General features: G+C 42.3%; 1 protein-coding gene across 1 annotated transcript in view; it reads left to right on the forward strand.

Annotated features, from left to right (window-relative positions):
• The window catches only part of MPP7 (membrane palmitoylated protein 7), a 197978-nt gene that overhangs the window by 32246 nt on the left and 140232 nt on the right, over positions 1-25500 (forward strand). Inside the window, exon 2 of the mRNA XM_029911622.1 lies at positions 5403-5521. Within this exon, the coding sequence (XP_029767482.1) occupies positions 5403-5521 (119 nt within the window). The remainder of the gene's footprint in view (positions 1-5402; positions 5522-25500) is intronic.

A 25500-nucleotide genomic window follows, 5' to 3' on the forward strand; every position in this document is an offset into this window, starting at 1 on the left:
AGGGGCTGAGCAATAGTCCCCAGTTTAAGCAGGCCCAGGCCCTGGGGCGGGGCGGGGCACAACCAGTCACAGCTCAGGCCCTTGGATGCAGGGGCTGAGCAAACAATCAGTCAAGGAGTCTGGGCCCTGGTTCAGGGCGGGGCACAAACAGTCCCAGCTCAGGCCCTTGAGTGCGGGGGCTGAGCAAACAAGCAGCTAAGGAGCTCAGGTCCTCTGGTGCAAGGCTGAGCAGGCAAGCAGTTAAGTAGCTCAGGCCCTCTGGTGCAGGGCTGAGCAGACAAGCAGTTAAGGAGCTGAGGCCCTATGGGGCAGGGCTGAGCAGGCAAGCAGTTAAGTAGCCCTGGCCCTGGTTCAGGGCGGGGCACAAACAGTCACAGCTCAGGCCCTTGAATGCAGGGGCTGAGCAACCAAGCAATTGGGGTAAGCTCAGGCTCCTACACCTGAGCGTCGGGTGAGGGGGAAGCCTGCCACCCGTGAATGGGGTGGCAGGGGGGAACGCAGGCCCACCCACTCCACTGCGTTCCAGCCCGGGGCCCTAGCAGCGGTTGCTGCCGCTGCTGGTTAGTGGGGTATCCTGACCGAAACACCCTGACATCGGCTCACAGGCCTCTGCAGCCTGACCGGGGTCGGCTACCCCCGGGCTACTTCCATATTCCCCCTCGGGGCCTACCTCATTGGCGACAGCGGGCTCGGGCCAGTCCAGGAGCATTGGGCTCGGGTGCGGGGCTTGGGGGCCGGTCCTGCAGCTCTCCACCAGGGTAGCTGGCCCGGGGCAAGCTTGGCCAGTCCTCCTCGGGGTAGCTGGCCCGGGGCAGGCTTGGCCAGTCCTCCTCGGGGTAGCTGGTCCGGGGCAGGCTTGGCCAGTCCTCCTCGGGGTACCTGGCAAGAGGTAGGCTCGACTGGTACTGAAGTCAGTACATCACCAGATCATAGGCTATTATGGACAGGGAACATACACATGGATCCAGGGGTACAGCAGGATCACCAACAACATCAGGAACCGGAGACACACGACCACACGATACAAGGATTCAGGAGCGGACACACTCAGGATCGGAAACGGGAACAACAAGCAAATCTCTTCTTTTGTTGACGCATAGTGTCGGCTAGGACACCCTAAACACTGGACTGCCACGAACCTGGACAGCCCCTGGCACTGGGTGCACAGACCTTTTATGCCTTCTTGGTACTGGGCAGATTACCTAGGTCACATGACACCACCTTTCCCATTTTAACCGAAAAGGGCACCAACTGGCCTAACAAGAAGGAATACAAAAATGGTGGATGAACCACAATATAAACAAAATAGCGATTTGAAAAATTCTCTCTACATTGGGGTGAGTGAATTTTTAATTAACCCATCCTTTTTCCATCTTTTCAAACTGTTGCTTAGTCACTGAAATTAAATGTGTGTAAAACTGTCTAAGAATTTCTCCACGTTTCAGCCTCTTGGTTCCTGTGATGTCATCAGTTCACTAGTTCTTTTGCCCTATGGTGTCTTCCAAGATAGACAGGACCTGAATTTTTAATATAAAATCCAGAAAGGAAACTCCTTTATAAAAAGAAAACCAAAACATCTTCATGATTTCCTTGTGTCATTGTCACCATGCCTCAGTGGGTCACAGCTGAGGATGCCAAATTCAGGATGAATTGTGAGAAATAGGGCAGACTCATCCCAAACTGGTGGTTATTTTATTATTAGATATACCATACCAGAACCAAAAGTAAACTTCTGTCTCACCACACTGGTTAACAAGAAGTCCAAACTGCAGTCTCCTTAAGCATCCCAGTCCTTGTTTCACCACCCAGACACTAAACTTGATGATGAATGGTTATTGAAAGCCAATTTCATCAAAGTGTTCATCTGATCTCAAAAGATCAGCAACATACCCAGGTCAATATATAACTCAGATCTTACCCAATATACACGTTGTTGCCAGTCCTTTAGTATCTAATATCTAAAGGTTTATTCATAAGAGAAAAGAATGAGAGAGTTAAAATGGTTAAGGAAATCAAATGCATACACTCATTGAAAAGTTCTTGTATCAGGTTTGACGCCATGATGCAATAAACTGCTGACTTGTAAAGTCTCTGGTAACTTCCAAACAATAAGAAGGTCCTCAGTCCATTGACTGGAATGATCCTTTTAGTTTAAGTCCAGAGATCAGAGCAGGAAAGAGGCAAAATGGAGATGCTTCCAGGGTCCTTTATACTTTCTCCCATCTGGAGGGACTGCTCTCAGTCTTAGTTTGTGGAAAATTACAGGTACAAGATGGGAGTCCAGGGTCATGTGAGCAAGTCACATGCCCTTGCATGCTTTGATAACTCATAGGAGCATTACCAATTTTCTGGCTAAGGCAACCACAGGAAGGCTCACCAGGCAGGGACAATGGGTCTCACAATGGGTCTTCTATGACCCATTGTGAGAGCTAAGTATTCTTTGGTGGGCCATCAGTTTGAATAGCTCATTCACAAGGTGCTGACCAGACTGGATGTAAATTACCTGGTGGGTGTCACCACAGGAATACAGCACATATGTAGGGTGCCAGTACATAGTCAATATCTATAACTTCAGGTACAAAAATGATACATACATATAAACAGGATAATCATACTTAGCAAATCATAACTTTTCCATTGATACCTTACATGATATACTTTGTTCAAGATTTGTTGCAATTGTCTAATAGTGGTAATATTAATTATATAAATGGTCATGTTCCAGTCATACAGCATCACAGTCATGAAGAAGCTTAAAGCCATTTTTTTCCTCTTTCAAGTCAAACACAACAGAGTGAAAATGACAGAATAGCAAATTAGCGATATAGCATTAACTTTGAATTTCCTTCCTCTTTGTGGTGGGTGAGAGAAATTAACAGGTTACATCAAACTCAGTTTACAGCATAACACTGATAATATATCCTATTCCAAAGAAGGTATATAGTGCCTGCCTTGTGAAATCTATACTGTTGTATTATCACTTTAATATTTAAACCTCTATTTTTGTGAATACTTTAATTTTCTTTGACGAAATTGTCTGAGAGTCAAGGTACAGTGACCTGTTACAAGGGCGAAACGAGTGTATTTTATAGCACATTTTATGGAAAAATAGGAACAGGTCTATTAATCAAGAGAAAATGGTTATTCCAACCAGCATCTTTACTTAGAGGAAATGGCTCAAGTTAATATTTTCTTTCCTCTGAATGGTAGATATGACGTGTTCCTAAATGGTGGTTGTGCCACAGTGTAAGGCTAAATCTTCTATTTTCAACTCCTACTTTCAAACAACCATGTCTTAGGCTAAGTCTACACCACGCAGATTGCAGTGGCACAGCCATGCTGCTTAAGCCTTTCCACTGTAAGGCACGCAGTGTAGCTGCTCTTTGTCACCAGGAGAGAGCTCTCCTGACAACAAAATAAAACCACCCCCAAGAAGGGGCGGTAGATTCGTCAGTGGGAGAGCACCTCCCACTGACAAAGCACTGTCCACGCCAGCGCTTTTCGTCATTAAAACTTTTTTCGTTCAATAGGCCCTTGGGCAATGAAAGTGCAGTGTAAACTTAGCCTTAGTTTATTGTGAAGGATACATGCTATTGTAATAACACAATTGGCTGGAGAATTAAGTGTGCAAAACCAAAACTCTCTAAATCCGTGTATGTAGGAAATCTTAGTCTTCAATAAGAAGTCAGTCAGTGCTTAATTAAATTTTCACTTTTCCAATTTTAAATTTTCCTTTTATCAAGCACTTGTTTCCCTAGTCAGAATGATGAATGTAACTTTGTGCAGCTGATAACTACTGTGACTCCCTATCAAACTTTTGTGAATATGCTTAAATAACAGCCAAGTTTATGTTTAAACCACACAGTGCTGCACATATCCATTTACACCAGGTGCCTAACTTCTATTAATCCAGAGACTAAGAGCCAAGCATCCTATTTTGAACTTGTGATCTTTGGGTGTTAGTACAACTACTAGGCTGTAGTTGGCTAAGGCTCTGTTTTTTTTATATCTGTGCAAAATTGTAGTGGTTTGAGTTATATCCTCTTTTTATAGTATTTCTGAAGCATAAACAAGAACAGATTTAAATAAAAGCAAGATTTTGAGAGAAATGAATGTCAACCACCAAAAACATTTGGACCACAGAAAAGAATGTAACTGGAAGGAACATTTTTTCCACAATACTGTACTCAAAGCCAACAAAAAGAGAGAGAAATGTTAAATAATCAGATCCCAAAGGTGCTATATTTAATTTTAGAAGGGACAAATGATGCCTTAAAAGGTTGTGAAACAATGCAGATTAATAAAATATTTAAATCTTATGTTTTTGGGAGATAATAGGCATAATAGTGATAGGCAACCTATAATTTACCATAATGTGCTTTACTAGTTAAATATCTTGTAAAGCTGTCCTTGTGAGGAACAGCAGCACTTACTTTGCCTAAAAATAATACCAGGATCATGTATAGTGCATCCCAGGAGGTTATTGGTGTTTTTGTAGACAGCAGACAGGAGAAAAAGGCATTTTGTCCTTTTTACCCCAAGTAATCCCACTGGAAAATTAAGCATGTGCTATGAATTGATATCAACTCATGCCAGGTTACCTCCCTAAAGAGCGCTGCTGCAAGCACTGTTGCTACATTTCTTGGACAGCAGTTTGATGGTCTGTGTGCATGATGGATAGTTTATGCTGTATGCTACTGTGGAACACTGCGCTACTGTCTGCCCCTGGGAGACTGTTAGAGAGGTGTGCCACTGGGAGCAGCAGTTACTTTAACACTTTTAGAGAATCTTGGATAAATGTTGCATACCTAAAAACTTTAAAATGTAGCTTATGCACGCATGTGTTGGTATACTAAAGATCTGGCTACTCCATAACTAACAATGCAGTTTCTTTTGTCTTGCTGTAAATCTCTGCTGGAAGCAGGATAAAAAATGTATTAAACAATATATTAGCAAGAAATATTTAGAGAAACCATGAACTCTTTTTAATGGACCACCCTTTCCAGTTTCTGTTCTTTTAAGGAAGTTTTTCCTATTCATGACTCATTTCACTCTTTGGCTAACATCAAGGGTAATGGAATAACGATTAAGCACAGGAATGTATTTTTTTTTCAGGATTTGTCCTTCTTCAAAAATCTTTATGAATTTTCTGTATAGTCTTATGTAAATATATATGGATATAAAAGCTTGACACTGTGACAAGGTAAAAAGTACACTGGTAATATCTGCTTCCTAGTAATTTTAAAAAATGTTCCCTTTGATTCTTTAGGTTTTGCTGGATACTGCAGACTCCCTATCCAGTTAAAATGACATGCTGCAGGCAGCCAATTACACAGAACTGTTAAGTGAAATTAATGAGATCACCCTTAGATTACACTTTGTGTTTTATTTTCATTTTATAGGTCTGTATGAGCTGCTGGCTGCATTGCCAGCCCAGCTGCAGCCACATGTAGACAGCCAGGAAGACCTGACCTTCCTCTGGGATATGTTTGGTGAAAAAAGCCTTCATTCACTGGTAAAGGTAAACCACATTTAAGTCAGATTCTCTTTGAGAAGAGCATATGGAAAAATGTTTTGAGTGCCATCTAGAAACCAGTGATCGAACTGCTGCTCAGCGAAAACAAAACAGCCTTGTTTCAACTAACTCTGCTTCTGTCAGGGGTGGAAGTTGTTAAATAAGATTCTACCAAAAATACATAGATGATTTCATTTAATAGTGATGTTCTGGCAGTATACACTAATGCAGCAAACATATGTTGTTTGCCCTTGTTTAGAAAGAGAGAATACTAAATAGTAGCGGGAAATCTGAGATGTCTTTATGGTCAACTTTCAAGACCTGGAGTTTAGCTTAAATAAATAAATGTTCACAGCAAAAATTAGAAGGAATATGTTTTCTGAGGTCAAGTGTGGCAACAGTTCAGTAGCCACATTAATTTAAAATAATTTCCTTTAACAAAGTAAACTGAAATTCTAGTAAGCTGTTCTGTTTGTTGGCTTGCCTGCACTGGAAATTGTGTTTTGCATATAAATATATTGAACTAAAGCATGACTGTAAAGTAAGTTTGGAAGAATACTGCAGTAAAGTGTCCTGCTATGAAAATGATCAACAACCAGAAATCAAAGCATGCCATGGAAGTATGCAAAACAATCTAAATAATGCTCGCACAGCTTAAAGCAGTAAAATAAGACCAATCAGCTTGTTAGAAATGTACCATGCCTACAGTATGGTATGTCTTGAACCTCTAATATAGGGATAACTCAAATTGAAAGAAAATTCTGAAGTCTCAGCTGAATCAGTAGGAGGAGTAGCAATCTACACCACAAGTGCTCATAATTCAGCAAAATTTGTAACAGTTGTCAATCTGTAGTACCACTCAGTGTATTGTCCCTCTGATAGTATTTTAAGCATAATTGAGGAAATCTCTATGGGTAGCATTGTTCTTAAATCCTTTATAGTAACAATGAATTAATACTTATTTTATAGCAGTCCTCAAAGGTGTGACCTAATATGTTCTGTATTTGGCTTATTGATGTGGAAACAGTTACCACAGACACAAATTTGCCTATCCTGAGTTCATGGAAGTGGTGCAGCTGTTAGCTTAGCTGCTGTAACCTGAAAGGGTAGAGGGAGGTAATGAAACTTGATAAAAGTAGGATGACCTCCAAAAGTAGTACAAGTTTAAGTCGGACAAATAGTTACTATGATAAATCGCTACTGGATGGTAATTGAACATAAGCAGTAAAAGTAACTTCTGTCATCCCATTATACAAATGGTTCAGAAATCAGCATTCAAAAATCATGAGTCAGGCCCCAACAACTGAGTCTGGCTTAAAAATCATTATTGTGTTAAAAACAAATTTTAAGGCTTTTTTTTGTTTTTTGAGGCCATAAGGTATGCTTGAAGTCACACTTTCAAGCTTCACTCTACGACCATGTGAGATGGAAACTTCTTCTTTTTTTTTTTTTTTTTGAAAGCCAAGATTCCTACATAATCACAGGTCTCTAGGTGCTAGGATTTTTTGTGGAAAAAAATCAAATATCATAACAGCTGCTAATGGTAGATATGAAAAGGAGACTTCAGTGTTTTCAAATTAATTTGTTGATTTTACAGTGTAATTTCTGAGTGTTACAGTACAAGCCAAGGAAAAAGGGATCTTTATTGCAAGTTATAATTTTATAAGTACTGAGATAACTTGTTTTGGGGAGACAGGCAGATGGTCTTCTAATGATGGTAATAATTTGGAAATCAAGGCTTAAAAGAATTACTTTTTACTCAAAAATGAACAGAACCTTTTTGTCAATATTTGATCAGAATTATTTTCAGATTATCAAAGGACTCTTTACATATCTTAGTCTTCTCTGGTAAGAGATCAATAACAGCAACACACTAGAAGGAACAATATTCAATTATCATTCTCAGTTGTCCTATGGACTTCACCCCTGTGCCCCACTGACCTTTCTAGCCCCTGTGGGTTTCATTTCACCCCAATAGGATCACTAAAAAGGTATGAGTTGTTCACTGGTGGTTGTTTCCAGTCTGGTTCTGCAATAATGTGTTAATAACTAAACTAATCCAGAGATGAAATTGGGTATTAATGAGTTCTCTCTTAAGGTACATGTACACAGTAATTAAACACTCACGGCTGGCCTGGGTTAGCTGACTCAGGCTCATGGGCGTGGGCTGTGGGGCTGTAAAATTGCTGTATAGATATTCACACTCGGGCTGGAGCCTAAGCTCTAGGACCCTGTGAGGGGGGGAGGGTCCCAGAGCTTGGGCTCCAGCCCAAGCCTGAATGTCTACGCAGCAATTTTTAGCCTTGTGAACCCGAGTCTGCTGACCTGGGCCAGCTATGGCTGTGCCATGAATCTTTTATTCCAGTGGAGATACACCCTTAGACTCTAATCCTTCCAAAAATTAGGCGTATGTGTAACTTCATACATGTGAGTAGTCACATTGAAGTATAGAGGTTCTACTGTATGCTCAGCCTCTCCAAGGTAAACTCAAGGTAGATTTCATTCTTGATCCCTCAAATCACACACTTCCTCTTATATATTAATTCCATTTGGAAAATTGTGTTTCCTAGATTTTTTTTTTTTTTTTTTTTCCAAAAGAAGGACCATTTTGATCATCTATTCCAGAGGTGGGCAAACTATGGCCTGCGGGCCGCATCCAGCCCATCAGACATTTTAATCCAGCCCTCGAGTTCCCGCTGGGGAGCAGGGTGTCCCGCTCCAGTGCTCCAGCTGGGTAGCGGGATCGGGGGCTTGCCCCATTCCGCGTGTGCTGTGGCTCTGCGCAGCTCCCAGAAGCAGCGGCATGTCCCCCATTCGGCTCCTATGCGTAGGGGGAAACCGGGGGGCTCCGCATGCTGCCCCTGCCTCAGACACCACCCCTGCAGCTCCCATTAGCCAGGAACCACCTGCGGACGGGGCAGCGCGCAGAGCCGCCTGTTCGCATAGGAGCCAGAGGGGGGATATGCCACTGCTTCTGGGAGCTGCTTGAGGTAAGCGCTGCCTGGAGCCTGCACCCCGACCTTCTCCCGTGCCCCAACCCCCTGCCCCAGCCCTGATCCCGCTCCTGCCCGAACCCCTCGGTCCCATCCCGGAGCCCCCTCCCGTACCCTGAATTCCTCATTTCTGGCCCCACCCCAGAGCCCGCACCACCAGCCGGAGCCCTCACCCCCTCCCACACCCCAACCCCCAATTTTGTGAGCATTCATGGCCTGCCATACAATTTCCATACCCAGATGTGGCCCTCGGGCCAAAAAGTTTGCCCACCCCGATCTAGTCAGTGCAATCAGGTAGGCAGTGGGAGGAAGGCTGATATTTTAAAGCAGAGGGATGCACTGTAGCTTAGGGCCAAATAGTGTTTCAGTACTGATGTGGCTTTTCTTTTAAATCTACACAAAGAGAAGAAGGAAGTTGGAGGAAAAGGCATTTTGAATTAATAGTAACTTGATCCTAGTCATTCTGTACATGAGGTGGACAGAGCTCCTCATTTAGGGACAAAGCTCTTTTTTTAGGGGACAAGCTTGCTCTTGCTAGTATTGGTTATTAGTGGTAATGTACAAGCAGCAACTTGTAGAAGCTATTCTTCAGGCTGCAAACTGGTCAGAAGGCTTGTTTTCTAAAGGCCAGACAGCTTAAAAAGCTGCAATAAATAGAAAAAATTTAATTTTAAAAATGATCTGCTACTTTGTCTACAGGTGTTTCATGTGCGCATATATAATTACAGCATTTTATGTAAGAATGTTATGCTAGTGTGTATGATTTGCTACACTGGTTTTCTTTTTTGGATCTCTCTTCATTCAGCACTATTGGATAGAAATATCCTTTCTGTGAACTTGGACCAGCTCTAAAAAGTCAGAGATGGAAAAGTTGTATTAGATCATCCAGTCCATCCCCTGCAAATGCTGGATTGTTCCCTATAGTACATTCCTGTTGTAGTAAGTAAAACCAGCAAAAACTTATGCAATCATTCATTCTTTCCTCTTTCTCTCAGACCAGGAATCAGTCAGTTTGATTTTAGTTTGCAAAGTATAGAGCAGAGAAAGCCCACAACTATTGTTGGTAGTTTTGGAAGACAAAATTGACTCTCTGAAAAGTGAGTGTTTGAAGTTCGTCTTTGTCTGCTTCACTCAGCTGATTCCTTCCTCATTTCATTAGATGACTCACTTAAGTTCTACTAGAGGCCTTCATCTTATGATTTCTGCATGGTGGAGAAAGCATAAGTCCCAGTGTTTGTGTATAGACTTGTAGCAAAGCATAGTGAAGAGATGATCTCCAATATTATTAAAGTACTTAGATGGTCACAGCCCAAAATAGTACAGCCTCATAGACTGGTTAGAGAACTTGGGGGGGGGGGGAGCAGAGGAAGTGGAGAAAAGGGATGTGAACAATTCCAGTGTTACCGTTCTTTAAAGAATTAAAGAGTATCAATTACAGAATATTTTAATTTGGACTTAATGCAAATTCTTCTGTTCTTTTCAATTTGCCAACTTGGCTCGGAGTGAGCCCTTCACCACCTCCATAGTCTTAAGCATCTCTATTTATGATTGGAGCAAAGTATGATTGAAAAAGCTAAGTACTGGGCTTCTAGCAATTCATGCATTACCCTTAAATGCCCTTAAAATTTGTATCTCCTTCTTTGAGAAAGAAATGGTTAACATCAGATTTTTCTAAATTCCGCAATAGAATGAACGAGGAAAACGTGTAGTGGTAAATTCATCTTTGAATATTAGCGTAACCAAAATACATAATGCCGTTTCGTGGGTGTATGCTTTCAGTCAAGTGTTTATTCTGAAAGTTGAAACATTGGAATACCACTGGTATTGGAGCACCAAAGACTGGGTTATTGAGGGAGTTGTCATTGTGAGATTTCCAGAGATTTTCAAGCTGTACATTTGCAGATTCCATGAGATAGAAACTGAGAAAGCTCAAGGCTGCTGTTACTTTTTTATCTTTACAGAGAAAAATAAAGGAAATGTTTAGGAAAAATAAGATTAGAATAATATTAGAACAGTCTAGAAAAGGCTATTGTAGTAAGGCTGTTACAAAATAAAATAATTAGTGAACACTCCATGGATCATGATAGGCCTTTCTGCAGTGAGGTATAGTCAGAGTTTCTTGAGATACCAGTTGGCTGTAAAGAATCTTAGTAAATTATGCCTCCCATGTGAGGGAAGTAGGCCATGTTTCTATATGCTCACAGCAAATCCTTTGGGGCAGGTTGTTAATTGTCTGAAATGCTATTTGCTTTGGCATGGGGGGAGAAGGGAAGGGAAGGAAGCCAGACCATGTGAGTGTAAGCATATACCACCTGGCCATATGTAGAGGGAGGTGTGAATGAGGTAGATGGCAGCAGCTGGTAACAATCTATGGCCAATGAAAGGTAATTGTTCAGCATGCTCTGTAGGGGAAGCAGGCAAGCTTGCTTCTTACGTGATAGTTTACATTTTTCAAGCATAGAAAGCATGCAAAACTTACTGAAGACATAAATTCTGAAGTTCCAGAGGAAAGCTATTACTTCTGTAATGCAGACTGTCCAAACAATGTACACATGTGGTCGGTTTTACAGAACAAGGGAGAGAGTTTTACTGCAGTTAAACTTCTTAATATCGATATATGAAAAGTCATAGACAAAAATTAGATGGGTAATTGAAGTGTATCTCTTAAATCTAAATCCGTGTAAGTCTAAGGCCTGGTCTACACTAACCCCCCAAGTCGAAGTAAGGTACGCAACTTCAGCTACGTGAATAACGTAGCTGAAGTCGACATACCTTACTTCGAACTTACCGCGGTTCAGACGCGGTCCACACGGGGCAGGCAGGCTCCCCCGTCGACTCCGCGGTACTCCTCTCGTTGAGATGGAGTACCGCAGTCGACGGCGAGCACTTCCTGGTTCGATTTATCGCGTCCAGACCAGACGCGATAAATCGAACCCGGAAGTTCGATCCCCAGCCGCCGAACTAGCGGCTAAGTATAGACCAGCCCTAAGAAATGTTTACCTTTGTCAAAGTGTCTCTTTTTTTTCTTTACTGTTCAGTGAATTATTCTGGCGAGTCAGAGATATCTAAAGAGGTGCCACACAACCTGGCCTATAAATCTTTTTGGTGTTTTCAGCTCTTCAGAGAACTGAAATTCTATAGAGAGATGTAAGCTTGGTGGTGCTCTAACCTAGACCATATAAAGGAATATTAAAATGTGTTCTAGTTGATCAGAACAGTTACTTTACTAGTGGAGGAAATTAAGACTTTTGTCATTCGTTGGTATAACTCCTGATTTCTTTACGATTGTGGGCACCATCTTTTCTTTTGGAAGGTTGATGTTAAGTTAATTCTAGAAATTCTCTTTTTATATAGTTTTTTAAAACACAGAGAGATGCAATGGAATTTAACTCTTCTCCTGGTGTAAAAATATTGATATGATATGGTCTGATTCCAACATCTAAATGTAACGTTGACTTTTATAGCACTCTTCCTGCTTACATTAAGGTAAAAAACTACTTATTAAATGGACATCTAGAAAGGAGGACTCCTCATGGCTGACAAAAGTGCAGACTTTGTGGCGTATTAGGAATAAACTTTCAGATAAAAATACATTAGTTAATTTTGCCTTCCTTAAAAGTATTACACCCAGCACAGGTGGTATGCAAAATATGTTTTCTGTATTTTTACATAAGTTTCTTTAAATTTAAAGTACTGCAAACTTTTATAGCCAATGTATGTGATTTTTTGGAGAGTGGCACAATTCGCTTGGAGATTTCATATGCTGGCTGTAAGCTGAGGAGGACCTGGAGGCTATTGGCTACCTTTATGCTTAAATTTCCATGGAAACAGTGATCAGATCAGTCAAAATAAAGTAATTGAAGGTTTATAGAAGATAGTACAGAATTTTTATCCTGTCCAGTCTGACATCATTTCCATGGAAACATGAGGAGGAAAGCAACAGGCATCCAGCGGATGTGAGTGAGAATTTACTTATAGATTTCACATTCTGGCTGCTAGCTGGATGATGTACATGTGTTGATCTCCTGTAACCACTTTTGCACTGGCTTTAGAAGTCTAGTATTTTAATTAGAGGGTTTTTTGTTTTGTTGTGGGTTTTTTTGGGGGGGGGGGGGGGGGGGGGGGGGGGGTTTGCTTAGTCCTCAAAATTAAAAAAAAAACAATAAAATGGGTTACGACTTCAAACCTAAAATAATAAAATCAGCTCTTCAGGTATTACAGTTGTAATAGGTAATCACCCTTCTTTGATGATTGAAGGCAGAGTTGTTGCATCTAGTGTTTGTGTGTGTGTGGTATGTGCACATCTTTGTTTCTTTAAAAATATTCAATATATAGAATATCGTCTTGAAGTTGTCAAAAGGTCTGAATAGTTCAGTAAGGTCAGATGATTCCTGTGATGTATCAGTCTTAATTCTGCATTGCATGTTCACACCATGTTGTATAAAGATCTATACTAGCTTTGTGGGATTAGGCTCCTGTCACTTGTGCCTTTGAAGATCTTTCCCTTGATTTTTACAATTTATTAATCTGTGTCACCTTCAATTTATTCAGAAGAGTTGAAACAACTGTCAAATGCAGTTCTGGTGGAGAAAATAACATATTTGTGACAAACTGAAGAAAGATACACTAAAGTTGGTGCCACATGAATGCATAATGCAGTTGTGATGTCACTACTAAAATCGTTTTTACATTATAATTATAACTAATGCACACTTACATTATGGTCATGCATGAAGCAGTAGATTGTATGTTTGTATGCCTTTGTCCTGATTTCTATCAATTGTATTCATGTTAAATTCTTGTTTGTTGTATTTTTAAAAACTTGTATTTGTATTTTTCTTAAGAAATTAGAATTTTTGAAATTGTACTATTTTTTGGGGATGGAACTTTTTGAGTATAGGACATGGTATCCATCTTTAATAGAAGACTCAGTACGTTCGTTTTTTTTCAGAGGTTCTAGGAGGAAAATAGTACTTGACGTTTAAAATCTCGTTATGAACCAGGGAACTCTTCGTGCCAACTGGCAGAGGGAGCAAGGGATGCATAGGGTTTTACAGGGATCCCCTGAGTCGAATATTTGCATAGTAGTTCACCAAAGGGCAGCGTGTGAGAGCTCCACCAAGAGCCAGTAGCCAACTGATCATCATAATCATTGTGAAATGTCTGCACGGAGAATATTTAAGGAGTTTTTTATTGTTTTTTTTTTTAATGGAGATATCCCATCTCCTAGAACTGGAAGGGACCTTGAAAGGTCATCGAGTCCAGCCCCTTGCCTTCACTAGCAGGACCAAGTACTGATTTTTGCCCCGATCCCTAAGTGGCCCCCTCAAGGATTGAACTCACAACCCTGGGTTTAGCAGGCCAATGCTCAAACCACTGAGCTATCCCTCCCCCCTAAGTTATGTATCAATAGTAAAAATTATGTTCTTAAGGTCTTGGAGTTAAGGTAGGTCACCAGGAGGTGACACATCTCAGAAAGGTTCCTTTCAGGCAAGAGGCAACAGACTCGTATCTCCCTGTCTGGCCATTTGTGCATTGTGTATTGTATGCCTCACAGTGTGTGTCTATTTGCATATTAAGCCGGGGGCTAAATAAAAGATTATAAAATCTACAAGAAAGAAAATCTACAGGATGAAACAAACATTTGAGGGGAGGATCTGCCATGCTTATGAATAAAGACAATGGATTGTTCTAGTATATTAGGGTGCAAAGAAATGCACAGACTCCTTCACCTAGGAGCCAAATGCACAGCATGCTTGTCTCATGGAAGAAGGGTCATAGCCAACCTGGCTGTAAAGCCCTGCAGGGATTTTTGGATAAGCAATGCTTTATTAGATACAGAGAGAGTCTTGTTAATTAAGTCAAGGCTGTGGAATGATTATTTTGATTTTATTTTATATGTAACCATTTATTTCCAATACATCTAATCGCTACTACTGGAATCTGTATGCTTTGTTAAATAAATTTATACTTGATTTCACTATAAACATATTTAATGGCTTATCTACACTTGAAACGCTACAGTGGCAGGTCTTCAGCGCTGCAACTATGCTGCTGTAGCGCTTCAGTGTAGACACTACCTATGCCGATGGGAGGGGTTCTCCTGTCGGCAGGTAATCCACCTCCCCCAGACGTGGCAGCTAAAGAATTCTTCCGTCGACCTGGGACTGTCCACACTGGGGGTTTATCTCAGCTTAACTACACTGCTCAGTCAACCTAACTTTTTGGTGTAGACCAGGCCTAAATGTTGTGTGTTAAGCGGAGCAGTGATCTTCGATGGAACTGGTAAACTGTTTCTTTAGAAGCAGTGAATCTGTGAATATTGCAGATGTCCAGTAGATCAAGGACTGGACGCTCCAGGGAGACACTGAGGGCTCTGGAGTTGGGGTGGGCCAATTGCTAGCCTGTAGGGTAACAGTGAAGCCTCAAGGCCTAGAGGGGAATGCCTATGTTGCTTGTGGCCCAGGAAGTTGGGGAGCTGACCCACAGCATGCACAGACAATGCTTCCTCATGCTAAAGACAGGTGATAGCAAAGTGCCTCATGACCCTGGGGGAAGTGTCACTCTCATATACCTCTCCATCATACAATTTGTATGGCATGTGTTGGGGAAAGGTCCTGCACTCACCTGCAGCAAGAAGTGGAGCACCGCAGCTGGGAGGTGGGACTGGAGCGGGCTGGGGCCGGGCTGCTCCATTTCCCACTGCCGATGAGTGTGGGGGGATCCCTTCCCCCAAGCTCCCTCCCCCGAGCGACACGGCTGGGGCAGGGGCGAGGGAAGCTGAACGGGCTGCTCCCGGCCCCCCGCTAATCCCCTGGGCCACTCTGGGACTTCAGGGCTCCCAAAATTGCCCCCCCCCCCACAGCTACTGCCTACTAGACCCTGTGGGGGGAGCCCCTGACCGCCCCCGAGACCCTCTGCCCCTTATCCCGGCCCGGCACCCTTAACACATTGCTCAGAGCAGCGTGTCAGAGCTTTACTGCGTTTTATGCGAACCCTTGTTATATCGGGCCACGTTATATCGGGGTAGAGGTGTACAAACAAACTTGTGAAAAGCAAAATGAAGAGGTGAAGTATGTTCAGCCAGATAAATGCATCAAATCAGAGGTGTGAAAAGTTGGTCTATTGGCTATTTACTTGAAACTTGTGAATTAATCCTCAGTACGGTGGACTGTGAGAAGACTCTTTGGTTTAGGTTAAAATCCAGACGGGACATTTTTTGGGAGCAGTTGTAATCTATTTACAGTTTCTTCTGGGAGACCTCCAAAGAATATCAGTAATCCAGCCAAAATGTAACAGATAGAAAAGTAAATCTGCTATCTTCTGGGACAAATAGTTCTGCAGTTTCATTGTTTCAAAGGAGGCAAAATGCCAGCCTAGTGACAAAGTGTATGCAGTAATTAGAAGGTAATGCACAAGTCAATGATCACATCCAGTTTTTCTTTCCCTACTAAAGGTATTGTGGTGGTGTTTCCTTAAACTGAAGTAGAACACTTTTCCTGTATTACCAAGGGCCAATCAAAGGCAGCTCATGTTTCTCAGTGTTGTTAAACTGATAAATCTGAGACATCCAAGGTTAATGTAATTAAAATCTCTTTGAACTGGGATTTTTTCCTTTCGACCAGGAGGCATTCTTGTTGTTGTCAAGGAAAGTTAATTTCTATAGGAGAACATCTCATGGGTTATTTTAAAAACTGTTTAATTATTGTATCAAGCTACTTTGCTTGTATTATTAGAAAGTGTTGGCTAACCCAGCAAGGCTACAGAATGAGAGAACCTTGTTGGAGCTGACAGTGGTAGTGGATGATACTTTTAGGGGCAGTGAACTCCAATTTGCACTTGGGGAAAATAGAACATGGAAACCAGTGAAATAGTATTTAATTGGATAATGAGTTGCCATGCATATATTTTTCATTAGTTTGTTTCACTATTAGTCAGGGTAACAGACTTTTTCTCTCAAGTCTTGCTTGCATTCATTTTTCACTTAGTCTCAGTGAAGTGAATGCTAAGTGTTCGCCAACATAACTAAGGGTTCACAATCTGGCCGTGTGTGTGTGAGACTGATTCTTATGTTCCCTTTCTCTGACTGTATCTTTTCACCTGTCTTCTCTCCCTCCTCTGATTCCTCATGCACGTATTTACCTCTTGCACAGGTCCTACCTTTTCCCTTTTCAGACCAAGAAAGAGAGAAAAGTGTATGGTATGCTATGTATACAGTAACTCTTTAAATGTATAGCTAGCACTGTTAATAATAGCAGTTTCTTAAGCATAAGTTTATTTTCAGAATAATCATCTCTATGCATCTTTGTAGAAACAACTGTTCTCTTTGTAGGTGTGGTGATGTCAGTGGAAGTTCACTTCAAACACAGGTCATATGCAGTCACAAACTATGGTATGTGAGCACTTAGCATATTTGTACTGTACATATGGTACGCATTCACTGTGGAACATCTAATAAGGTGCTGAAGGAATGAGATTTGAAAAAAGTTATAAAGCTTACTTGTCTAAGTACTTCGAGGATGAGTAATTTTATGTTCATTATTATGACGTGACTCTTGAGAATGCAATAGTAAGACTTAGTTTAGGGATTCATTTGGAGGTAGCGGTCATCATAGTGGTGGCACCTTCAGATTCTATGCTGTAAAAAAAAGTTTCATATTTTCCCTCTTAATTGAAGTGCTTCATGATATACATGATGCAAGAGTCTGACTATCTAACCTTGCCTTGCCTTTCCTTGCCTGAGGGATAGCTCAGTGGTTGGAGCATTGGCCTACCAAACCCAGGGTTGTGAGTTCAATCCTTGAGGGGGCCATTTAGGGATCGGGGGCAAAAATCTGTCTGGGGATGGGTCCTGCTTTGAGCAGGGGCCCTGATATTCTATGATTCTATGATTTTCCTTTAGCTAGAGTGATTGCTTTTAAAAAAATGCCATCCTGAGCCTTCTGTTTTCTAAAGTGAAATCTTTCTGAAGTTAAACTTGCTTAAAATGCTTGAGAATGGGCCATTCAAAGATGCACAAACATGCATTACTCTGGGTAGAAGAGATTCTGACTCCTTTTTACTGGTCTGATATGGATTAGTTTACTTGTGAGTCAGAGATACTCCCAGGTAGGAAAATATTGAGACATTCCCTACAATTAATGTCCAGTAGAATTTTGTTAGTAAGTTCTGAGCAGGCTAAAAACGGAGAGAGAATAATAAAGAATACAAGTGTCCATATTGCTGCAGCTTAAAGTGTGTGCTTCCTGAACTGTGCCAGCAGCATGTGTATTGCATCTAAGTGCACAGTTCCTGATTTAGTGGAATACGAGTGAAAATCATCCTTGTACAGAAGCCTACACACCACTTAAATCTGCCTAAACAGAAGTCTCTCTGGGCAGGAATGAATTTCATACAATACTATCATTTGCAAATTTAAATTTTTCCTGTCTTTCTTAACTCAAACCCATTTTTTTTCCAATCCAAAGGGACTATTCCCCAGGGACAAGGCCCCATGCTATTTTTTTATTTTTCACACTTCAGTTCTGTGTGCTTATTATTCCGATGATCATTTTTTTAAAGCTGTAATTATTAACAAACAGAAGTGACGGGGCTGGTCAGGAATTTTTTATTTTTTTTAACTTTTTAAGTTGGCAAATGTTGGTTTGTTGCTACTGAAGGTTTTTGCGGGAAAGGGTCAGATTTGACTAATTTTTCATTTAGAAATAAAAATTCAAAATGGTCAAAAAATGGGATATTTTGAGATTTTGACTTTGCCCAGTTTGAGGTGGGTGCAGTTTTTGAAATCTCAGATTTTTGTGGTTTTGGAAGACAGTTTCCCACCCAGCTCTAAAAATTGCAGTTTCCGTTCTCTCATAATTTATAATGGCTGAAGGGATTTTGCTCAGGCTTTCCTAAAATAAAATTTGAAATACATTTTGGGGTGGACTCTAGGCATTGCAAATTTTAACCCCAAAACTGAATATTTCAAGAAGTGAAAATGGATGATGAGATGCTTCCTTATAGACGTTTTCAATTATAGCTCTCCAAACACTTCATAGAAGTGTAGGAGAGAGAGGATGATCCAGTGGCTAGGGCTCTAGCCTGAGTCTTTGGAGACCTGGGATTAATTCTATACTCCACCACAGACTTCCTTTTTGTCCTTGGGTCTCAGTTCCCCATCTGTAAAATGGGGATAGTAGTCCTTCCCTACCTTACAGGGATGCTATGAGGATAACTATGCTAAAGATTATTAGATGCTTCAATACTGCAGTAATGGAGGCCATATAAGTACCTTGGATAGATTAAAAATATGTAAGTAACTCCAATTTGCACATGGGGAAATTGAGGAACAGAGGTTAAATGACTTGCCCAAGATCATAAAACAAGTCAGTGACAGAGCTGAGAAGAGAAACCTGGTGTGCTGACTCCCAGATGTAATACAGGCAAACATTTTATTATTTAAGCACCAGAAATATAGTTGGTCCATAAAATATAAAATAATCTGTTCTGTGGTACAGGATAGCAGACCGTAGTCAATTGTTAATTTCGTTTACTTCTCAGTTTATTGGGTGCATCCATCGTTCTGGATTGGTACAGTGAAGATCTGTTTTAACTTGAAAACTCATTTCCATTCAGAGAATCCTGAATCAAAGTAGACATTTCCTGATGTTAGCTTCAGGTTGGTGGATGGTTCTACTGATGGGCTTTCTTTTTTCTCTCCTCTAGAGTCTAAAGCTAAATAATTGTTGTTCCTGTGTGCAAGAAGTTTGAGCTTTGGAGCCAACAATTCTTCTTTCTCGCCCTGTGGTTCTTTTTTGTCAGATAGCTGAAGTGTAGATGTCCAAACCAGATTTCTAGGTATAGTGTGACCTTTTACGAAGAACACTGTGTTGACTATAAAAAAACAAAAAAAGTGTTCTTGTTTTTTGTCTGTTGAAAAATGGATCTATATGTCTGCCAAATCCGTCTTTCTGATTTGCTTCTTGTTGATATTTGCCAGAAGTCCCAAACTGCAATGCTTACATGCCAACAGTGATTTCATTTGGTTAGTGAATATAGCTTTAACTCCTTTTCTTAGCCTTCAGCGTAGATTAAAAAGAAACCTCTAACAGATATGTAGGTTGATTGCTTCACTAGTGCTGTATATTTAACATAGATATCTCTTCTTTCCATAAAATAACTTGAGTTGTAATGTCCTTTATAGATTAGGTTTCATAGAAAATGAGCAATTATATTTTTGTTGAGCTCAATTCAGGGCCGGCTCCAGGGTTTTGGCCGCCCCAAGCAGCCAAAAAAAAAAAAAAAAAAAAATTGCGATCGCGATCTGCGGCACCAATTCAGCTGAAGGTCCTTCGCTCCGAGCGGGAGTGAGGGACTATCTGCCGAATTGCCGCCGAATAGCTGGACCTGCCGCCCCTCTCTGGAGTGGCCACCTCAAACACCTGCTTGCCAAGCTGGTGCCTGGAGCCGGCCCTGGCACAAGTACATTGTTTAATCAGGAGCAAACCATAAATCATGGTACTACTTGAGTTCCAAAATCTTTCAAACATTCTAGAAAAAAGTATTCAGCGGTTGTAATCATGTCAATGTGACATCTGAAACACTGATAGTCATATTGAAGTTATCAGCATGTCATTACAACTAACTACTGCTCTACCACAGCACATGCCAATCAACAAAATGTTTATAGCTGCGTGCACATGCTTGTATATTTTAAACATTCACTTTTCACCAGTTTCTCCAGTTCTTTTTTTAGTTTTGCTGTTTGTCTCTCCCAATTGAAAATAATGAGCTCCTCCCTTCTTTCTTTATCACAAACAGTCATTGAATAGGATCTTTGGCCTGATGGTTTCCTCTTCCCTTGCAGTAGCCCTGCCTCTTTTGTTTCTAGTCTCGGTTCTGCCTTTGATATGGACACAGTAGCGAAATGTGGACAGACACATGCACGCCAGAACTTTTATTAAACTTTAACACGGGGGAGGGGCACTGCATAACCATTACCCATACTTTCCTATACCAGGTGTTTAATTGGTTCCAGTGTGGGGGCTGTGGTTCCTTACCACAGTCGCTCTCAACCTTTCCAGACTACTGTACCCCTTTCAGGAGTCTAATTTGTCTTGCGCACCCCAAGTTCCACCTCACTTAAAAACTACTTGCTTACAAAATCAGACATAAAAATATAAAAGTGTCACAGCACACTATTACTAAAAATTGTTTGCTTTCTCATTTTTACCATATAATTCTAAAATAAATAGATTGGAATATAAATATTGTACTTATATTTCAGTGTGAAACTTGAGCCTGTTTTTCACTTGTGAGCCTTGTCTGAAGCCAAAGCCCAACCGCCTGTGGCTGAAGCATGTAACTTAGCTTTGTGGGGTCCCCTGTGGCTTGGGGCTCTGGGCAGTTGCCCTGCTTGCCAACCCCTAATATCAGTCCAGCACTTGTGACCCGCCCTAAACCTGTCCCGTGATCCCCCAGGGGCTGCAACCCCCAGGTTAAGAAACACTGATTTAGATGAGTTGAGTACCCCCGGAAGACCTCTGCATGCCCCCAAGGATATACATACTCCTCGTGGAGAACCACTGCCTTACCATATAATTTGTAACTCGGGGAAGGCTCTCCTGAACCTACTCCACCAGGACTCAGCTCTCTGAGTCCTAGCACCCTCTCCCCTGCTAGGGTGGTAGAGGGTGCAGAAGGGTGAGGACCTTAGCCCGCAAGGGCCACAAGGGTCTGGTTTCAGCCTGCAAGGGTCACAAGATCTCACTCTGCCTCATCAGCCCAAGACCCATCACCAAAATCCCAGGTCTTTTACTTCTGGCAACCTTTGAATTTATCTTTTTAACTGCACTGGTAACTAGCCACAGAGGGTGGCAGCGACTAGCTTGGTCGTTCCCCCACAACCACGCTGCCTCGTATCACAACTCCTGCCCAGGCTGTTCTCTTATGTTCTTTAGCCATATGTCAGCACCACATCTGACAACTGTATGCCATCATCCCTGAAAAATTCAGGCTGATCGTAACGGGTGTCTCTGTGCTGTATCACTGAACCCCATGTCTCCAGGAATATCTTGGTGACTGCCATATTCACTTTGTAGCCTTGTTCACGTACGCTGAGGTCTATAGCTCCTCTCCCAATCTGCCTTGTGAACATTTCTGACCATATTAACCTCACTTCTGGCCATGATTGCATAATCAAACTAATATACTTATTGATTCGGTTGCAGAGCTTGACCCTGATACAGCCCCTAAGATGATTCTCCCCGAGGTGAATAACCAAGGCGTGAGGTGGGTCCGCGTTGTTTGTCAGTGAATGCAGAAGTGGCATGAGCTGATCCCAGTGCAGGACTTTTCTGCTGAACCAGCGGATGCAAATCGCTTAGGCCGTGAAGGCCAGCTGAGACCTGTCTGTTGTCCTGGTCACCCTTTTGTGTGCCCAATTCACAGTACAGTGCCTGCAAATCCAAATGTTGTGAACGCTCTGAACAGCCCACGAAAGAAACAAGTGCAATGGGTTAGTTGCATTTTACTGTTCCCTGCCGTCTTTTCCTTGGTGTGGAGATGAATCTTCTAAGACCTTGATTTCTAGCACTCCATTGCCTGCTCCTGCCACAAGCCAAAACCTCCACAACCACTGATATCACTGTCCCACTCCTGAAAGGATGAGTACAAAATTTTTCTGGGTCAAGATCTCAGTAGTACAAGGTTTTTCTCAGTACTGTGCCGAATTCAGGAAACTGCCATCACTGTGTATGAACAGCAGGCCATGCTGTGGGCCCTGGATTTTTAATAAGGTTCTTATTTCCTGTACGGGGTACAAGTGTTGATCTGCATATTCCTTCAACACCACATAAGCCCTCCACCCATCCCTTCTGCTTTGTTTTTGGGTACCTTAAGTGCAGGGACTTTTCTTCTACCTATAGTTGCACATCTGTTAAGTTTAATGCATACTCCTGTCAGCAGCTGCCATAGGCACCAACTCACTCACTCTAAAAGTGCCAAAGAAAGCAACAACAAATGCCACCTTAAATAAAATGGCCTCTCTCCCACAGCTGGAGACCCACGATAGAGCTGTTAATAACCCTGTCAAGGTTTCCAGTGTTACGGGTAAACTGTTGTCCGTCTCTCATCCATCCCTCCTGTACCATCCTTCTAAGAGCTTCTGTACTATGAAATGCCTGGATGGGTTTGGGAAACACGTGAACCTAGTCAAGTAGCCAACCAGAAATGGTGGAGGGAACCAACCCACAATGAGTCAGAGACACCACATACTGTACCTGATGAAGGTTTTCCTGTGCCCTAAATTCTGTGATCTCTGAAAGGCTGGCCTTATAGGCCCCCAGCATTCACATCTTTGACTAGGTCATAAAAACTATGGGACTAAAGTTCTAGAGTTGTTGGGGCATCACCCAGGGATCCCTGCTGGCCAGCAGGTTGAGTTCCCAGAATCTGTTGTCCTGAAATTGAGAGAGAGTATTGGCACTCCTGGACATGCTCAGAATGTTAAACTGCAGGCAGTGTATATAACAAAGGCCCTCACCAGCCTCACTCTTAGCCGACTGTCTGTTCACAGTATGGACCCCATAGGTTGGTAGTCACACTAGAAATGGACTTTTTTGTTCTGAAAGTTTTCTCCCCAAATAGTTATTGCCACCAGTATAGGAAAAAACTTGATACCAAACTTGATACCACTCTTTTTGAAAGTACACCCCAAAACCTGTGCCTCCTGAAGTGTCAGATTGTATCTATAGCTAGTCTTGAGCAACCAGTCTGAATGCCATATTGAAACCCCATTAAATTCTTCCATGAATCTTTTCCACATGCCTGAGTTTTCCTTCATTTCCCATGTCATTCTGACAAAGTGGTGTGCTTTTTGCGCTCCAGAGGAGGCAGATGCCACACAGACAATAAATTCCTGACCGGGAGCCACTCCTGGCATGCAAAGTTCAGAGTAATTTTCTTTGTCCCTTTGAGAGCATGTATCAGTGCCTTGACCAATTCCAGCTTCTCCGTAGGTAACTTCAAAACTCCCGAAACTGTGTCCAATTTGGTGCCCAGGTATGTTAAACTTTGGGCAGGGCCTTTGAATCTTTTGAAAGCAGTACTGACACCAACGCAAGTTTAAGTCCCTGGGATGCACTGCAAGCAACCAGAATGTAGACTGGATGTAATATTTTGCCAACATCTCCCCAGGGCCACACTCCTTAATCATAGCTACCGCAGCATCAAATGATGAGTATCTCACTGGACACAGTTGGGGGTCAATATAGTTTACTGATGAGCTGCAGGGAAGGGCAGGTTGTGGATAAGCCTGTATTCCCCCTTCACCTTCTTTGGTACAACACCCAGGGCACATATGTGCATTTTTGGCATCAGAGTGCATGGAAAGGGGCCTGCCACTCTCCTTGCTGACACTTCGGAGGTCATCTTTGCCCTTACCATATGCTCGAAGACTTTAACAACTTCAGGTTCTCTGCCCAGGAATGGCACCTCACTCCTTTATATGGGATTTGAAAACCAGCCAAAAAGCCATTCTATAAATAAGCTGCATCACTTTTCCTGGGGTAATCCAATAACAAATGCTACAACACCTTTACCTTAACTTTCCTATGGTTATTTCCTCCCCCTGTAGCATCTCCTGAAGCACTGGGACTTGTGGACTCCTTTTCCTACTGCTCTGTTGAAATCACCCTTTACCCACATAACAGGAGAGTGCACTATCCTGACCCCCATGGTGATTGTACCTGCATTGGGAGTGAAAACATTCCCCATTATTAAGTGCAAAGCACACATTGGCTTTTATATCCATATTTTGAAAACAAGGTTTTGGCACTGGCAACCCATTGTCTGTGAATGCCAGCTGAGCTGGGTCATAAGAACTCATTCATTCAAGCCAAAGTTCCTGATCTGTTTTACCCCGGAGTAAATCAGGCTCCTCCGCTGCCCTCTGTCTAAATTCTCTGCCATACTTTAACTATGTTACCCCACCACATGTAGCATAAGCCCTTACTATTAAGTTATCATACTTGAACAAGGAACTACACCTTTCGAGGTCCTCAAACAAATTATACTTGTATAAATGCCAAAGGCCACGGACCAGTTCTCAGGAGTTTGAGACACCATACGTTTGTGGGGTTTGTCCTCCCCCCCCTTTTTTTTGGGTCCGTTTTGCCCCCTTCCTCTGTCTGCTCTTCCCTGAACAGCAAGGTAAATAAATCCACAAATTTTCCCTTCCAAGTCTTTTTCTTAACCCCTTTAGCCAGATGATTCCCAAGTGGGTGATCAGCTCCCACATAAGCTCTAGGGCTGTTAGCCACCTTGTCTCCTGCCTGTATTTTGTTAGGAATGCTGCCACCTGGCGATGGAGGATCCCTCCCTAATTGCTCCATATCCCTTTGTGGGATATCAGTCCCCACCACATCGGTGACAGCATCGCCCACTCTTGTCAGGCAAACTGCCCAGCCTATGGGCCACTAATGCCAATTATTTTTGCCAAATCACTCTATATCCCTTAAGGGGGGGGGTGTCCAAAGGATGAGTGACCTGGATGTCACCCTTGTCCCTGAGCACCGAAGCTCACAATCCCCTCCTTCATTGTCTGCAGGCTCCTGCCAAACTTTACTGTCATATCCTGAGGAGGCTCGCTGGACTCTTGGTTGGTTATGGGAGTGAGACACAGGTCGAGGGCCACTCACCCATGCCTCATGATCCTCATCCATCTTGATGAGGCTCAGACCTTTGCTATTCTGAAACTCAGACCTTGAATCTCTCCCATAGACCTGTATGAGGGTTTCAGGATCCCATCCGGTAGGAGCACACTCTTCCGACTCATCACCACCCGCAAAGTGAACTGTCCCTTCCACGGTCAGGCCATTCCACCTATCTCCATTCCTGTGAACAGCGAGCCCATCCTTCCCTATGGGGCAGTGGTCCCAGGCACACAGTTCCCCAGCAAAGTTGCCCAAATGAACCCTTGCCCACCTCCAAGGCCACCATTATCAGTGGTTC

This window comes from Terrapene carolina, unplaced genomic scaffold (assembly GCF_002925995.2).
Source record: "Terrapene carolina triunguis isolate 2854851 unplaced genomic scaffold, T_m_triunguis-2.0 Scaffold111, whole genome shotgun sequence".
Lineage (NCBI taxonomy): Eukaryota > Metazoa > Chordata > Testudines > Emydidae > Terrapene > Terrapene triunguis.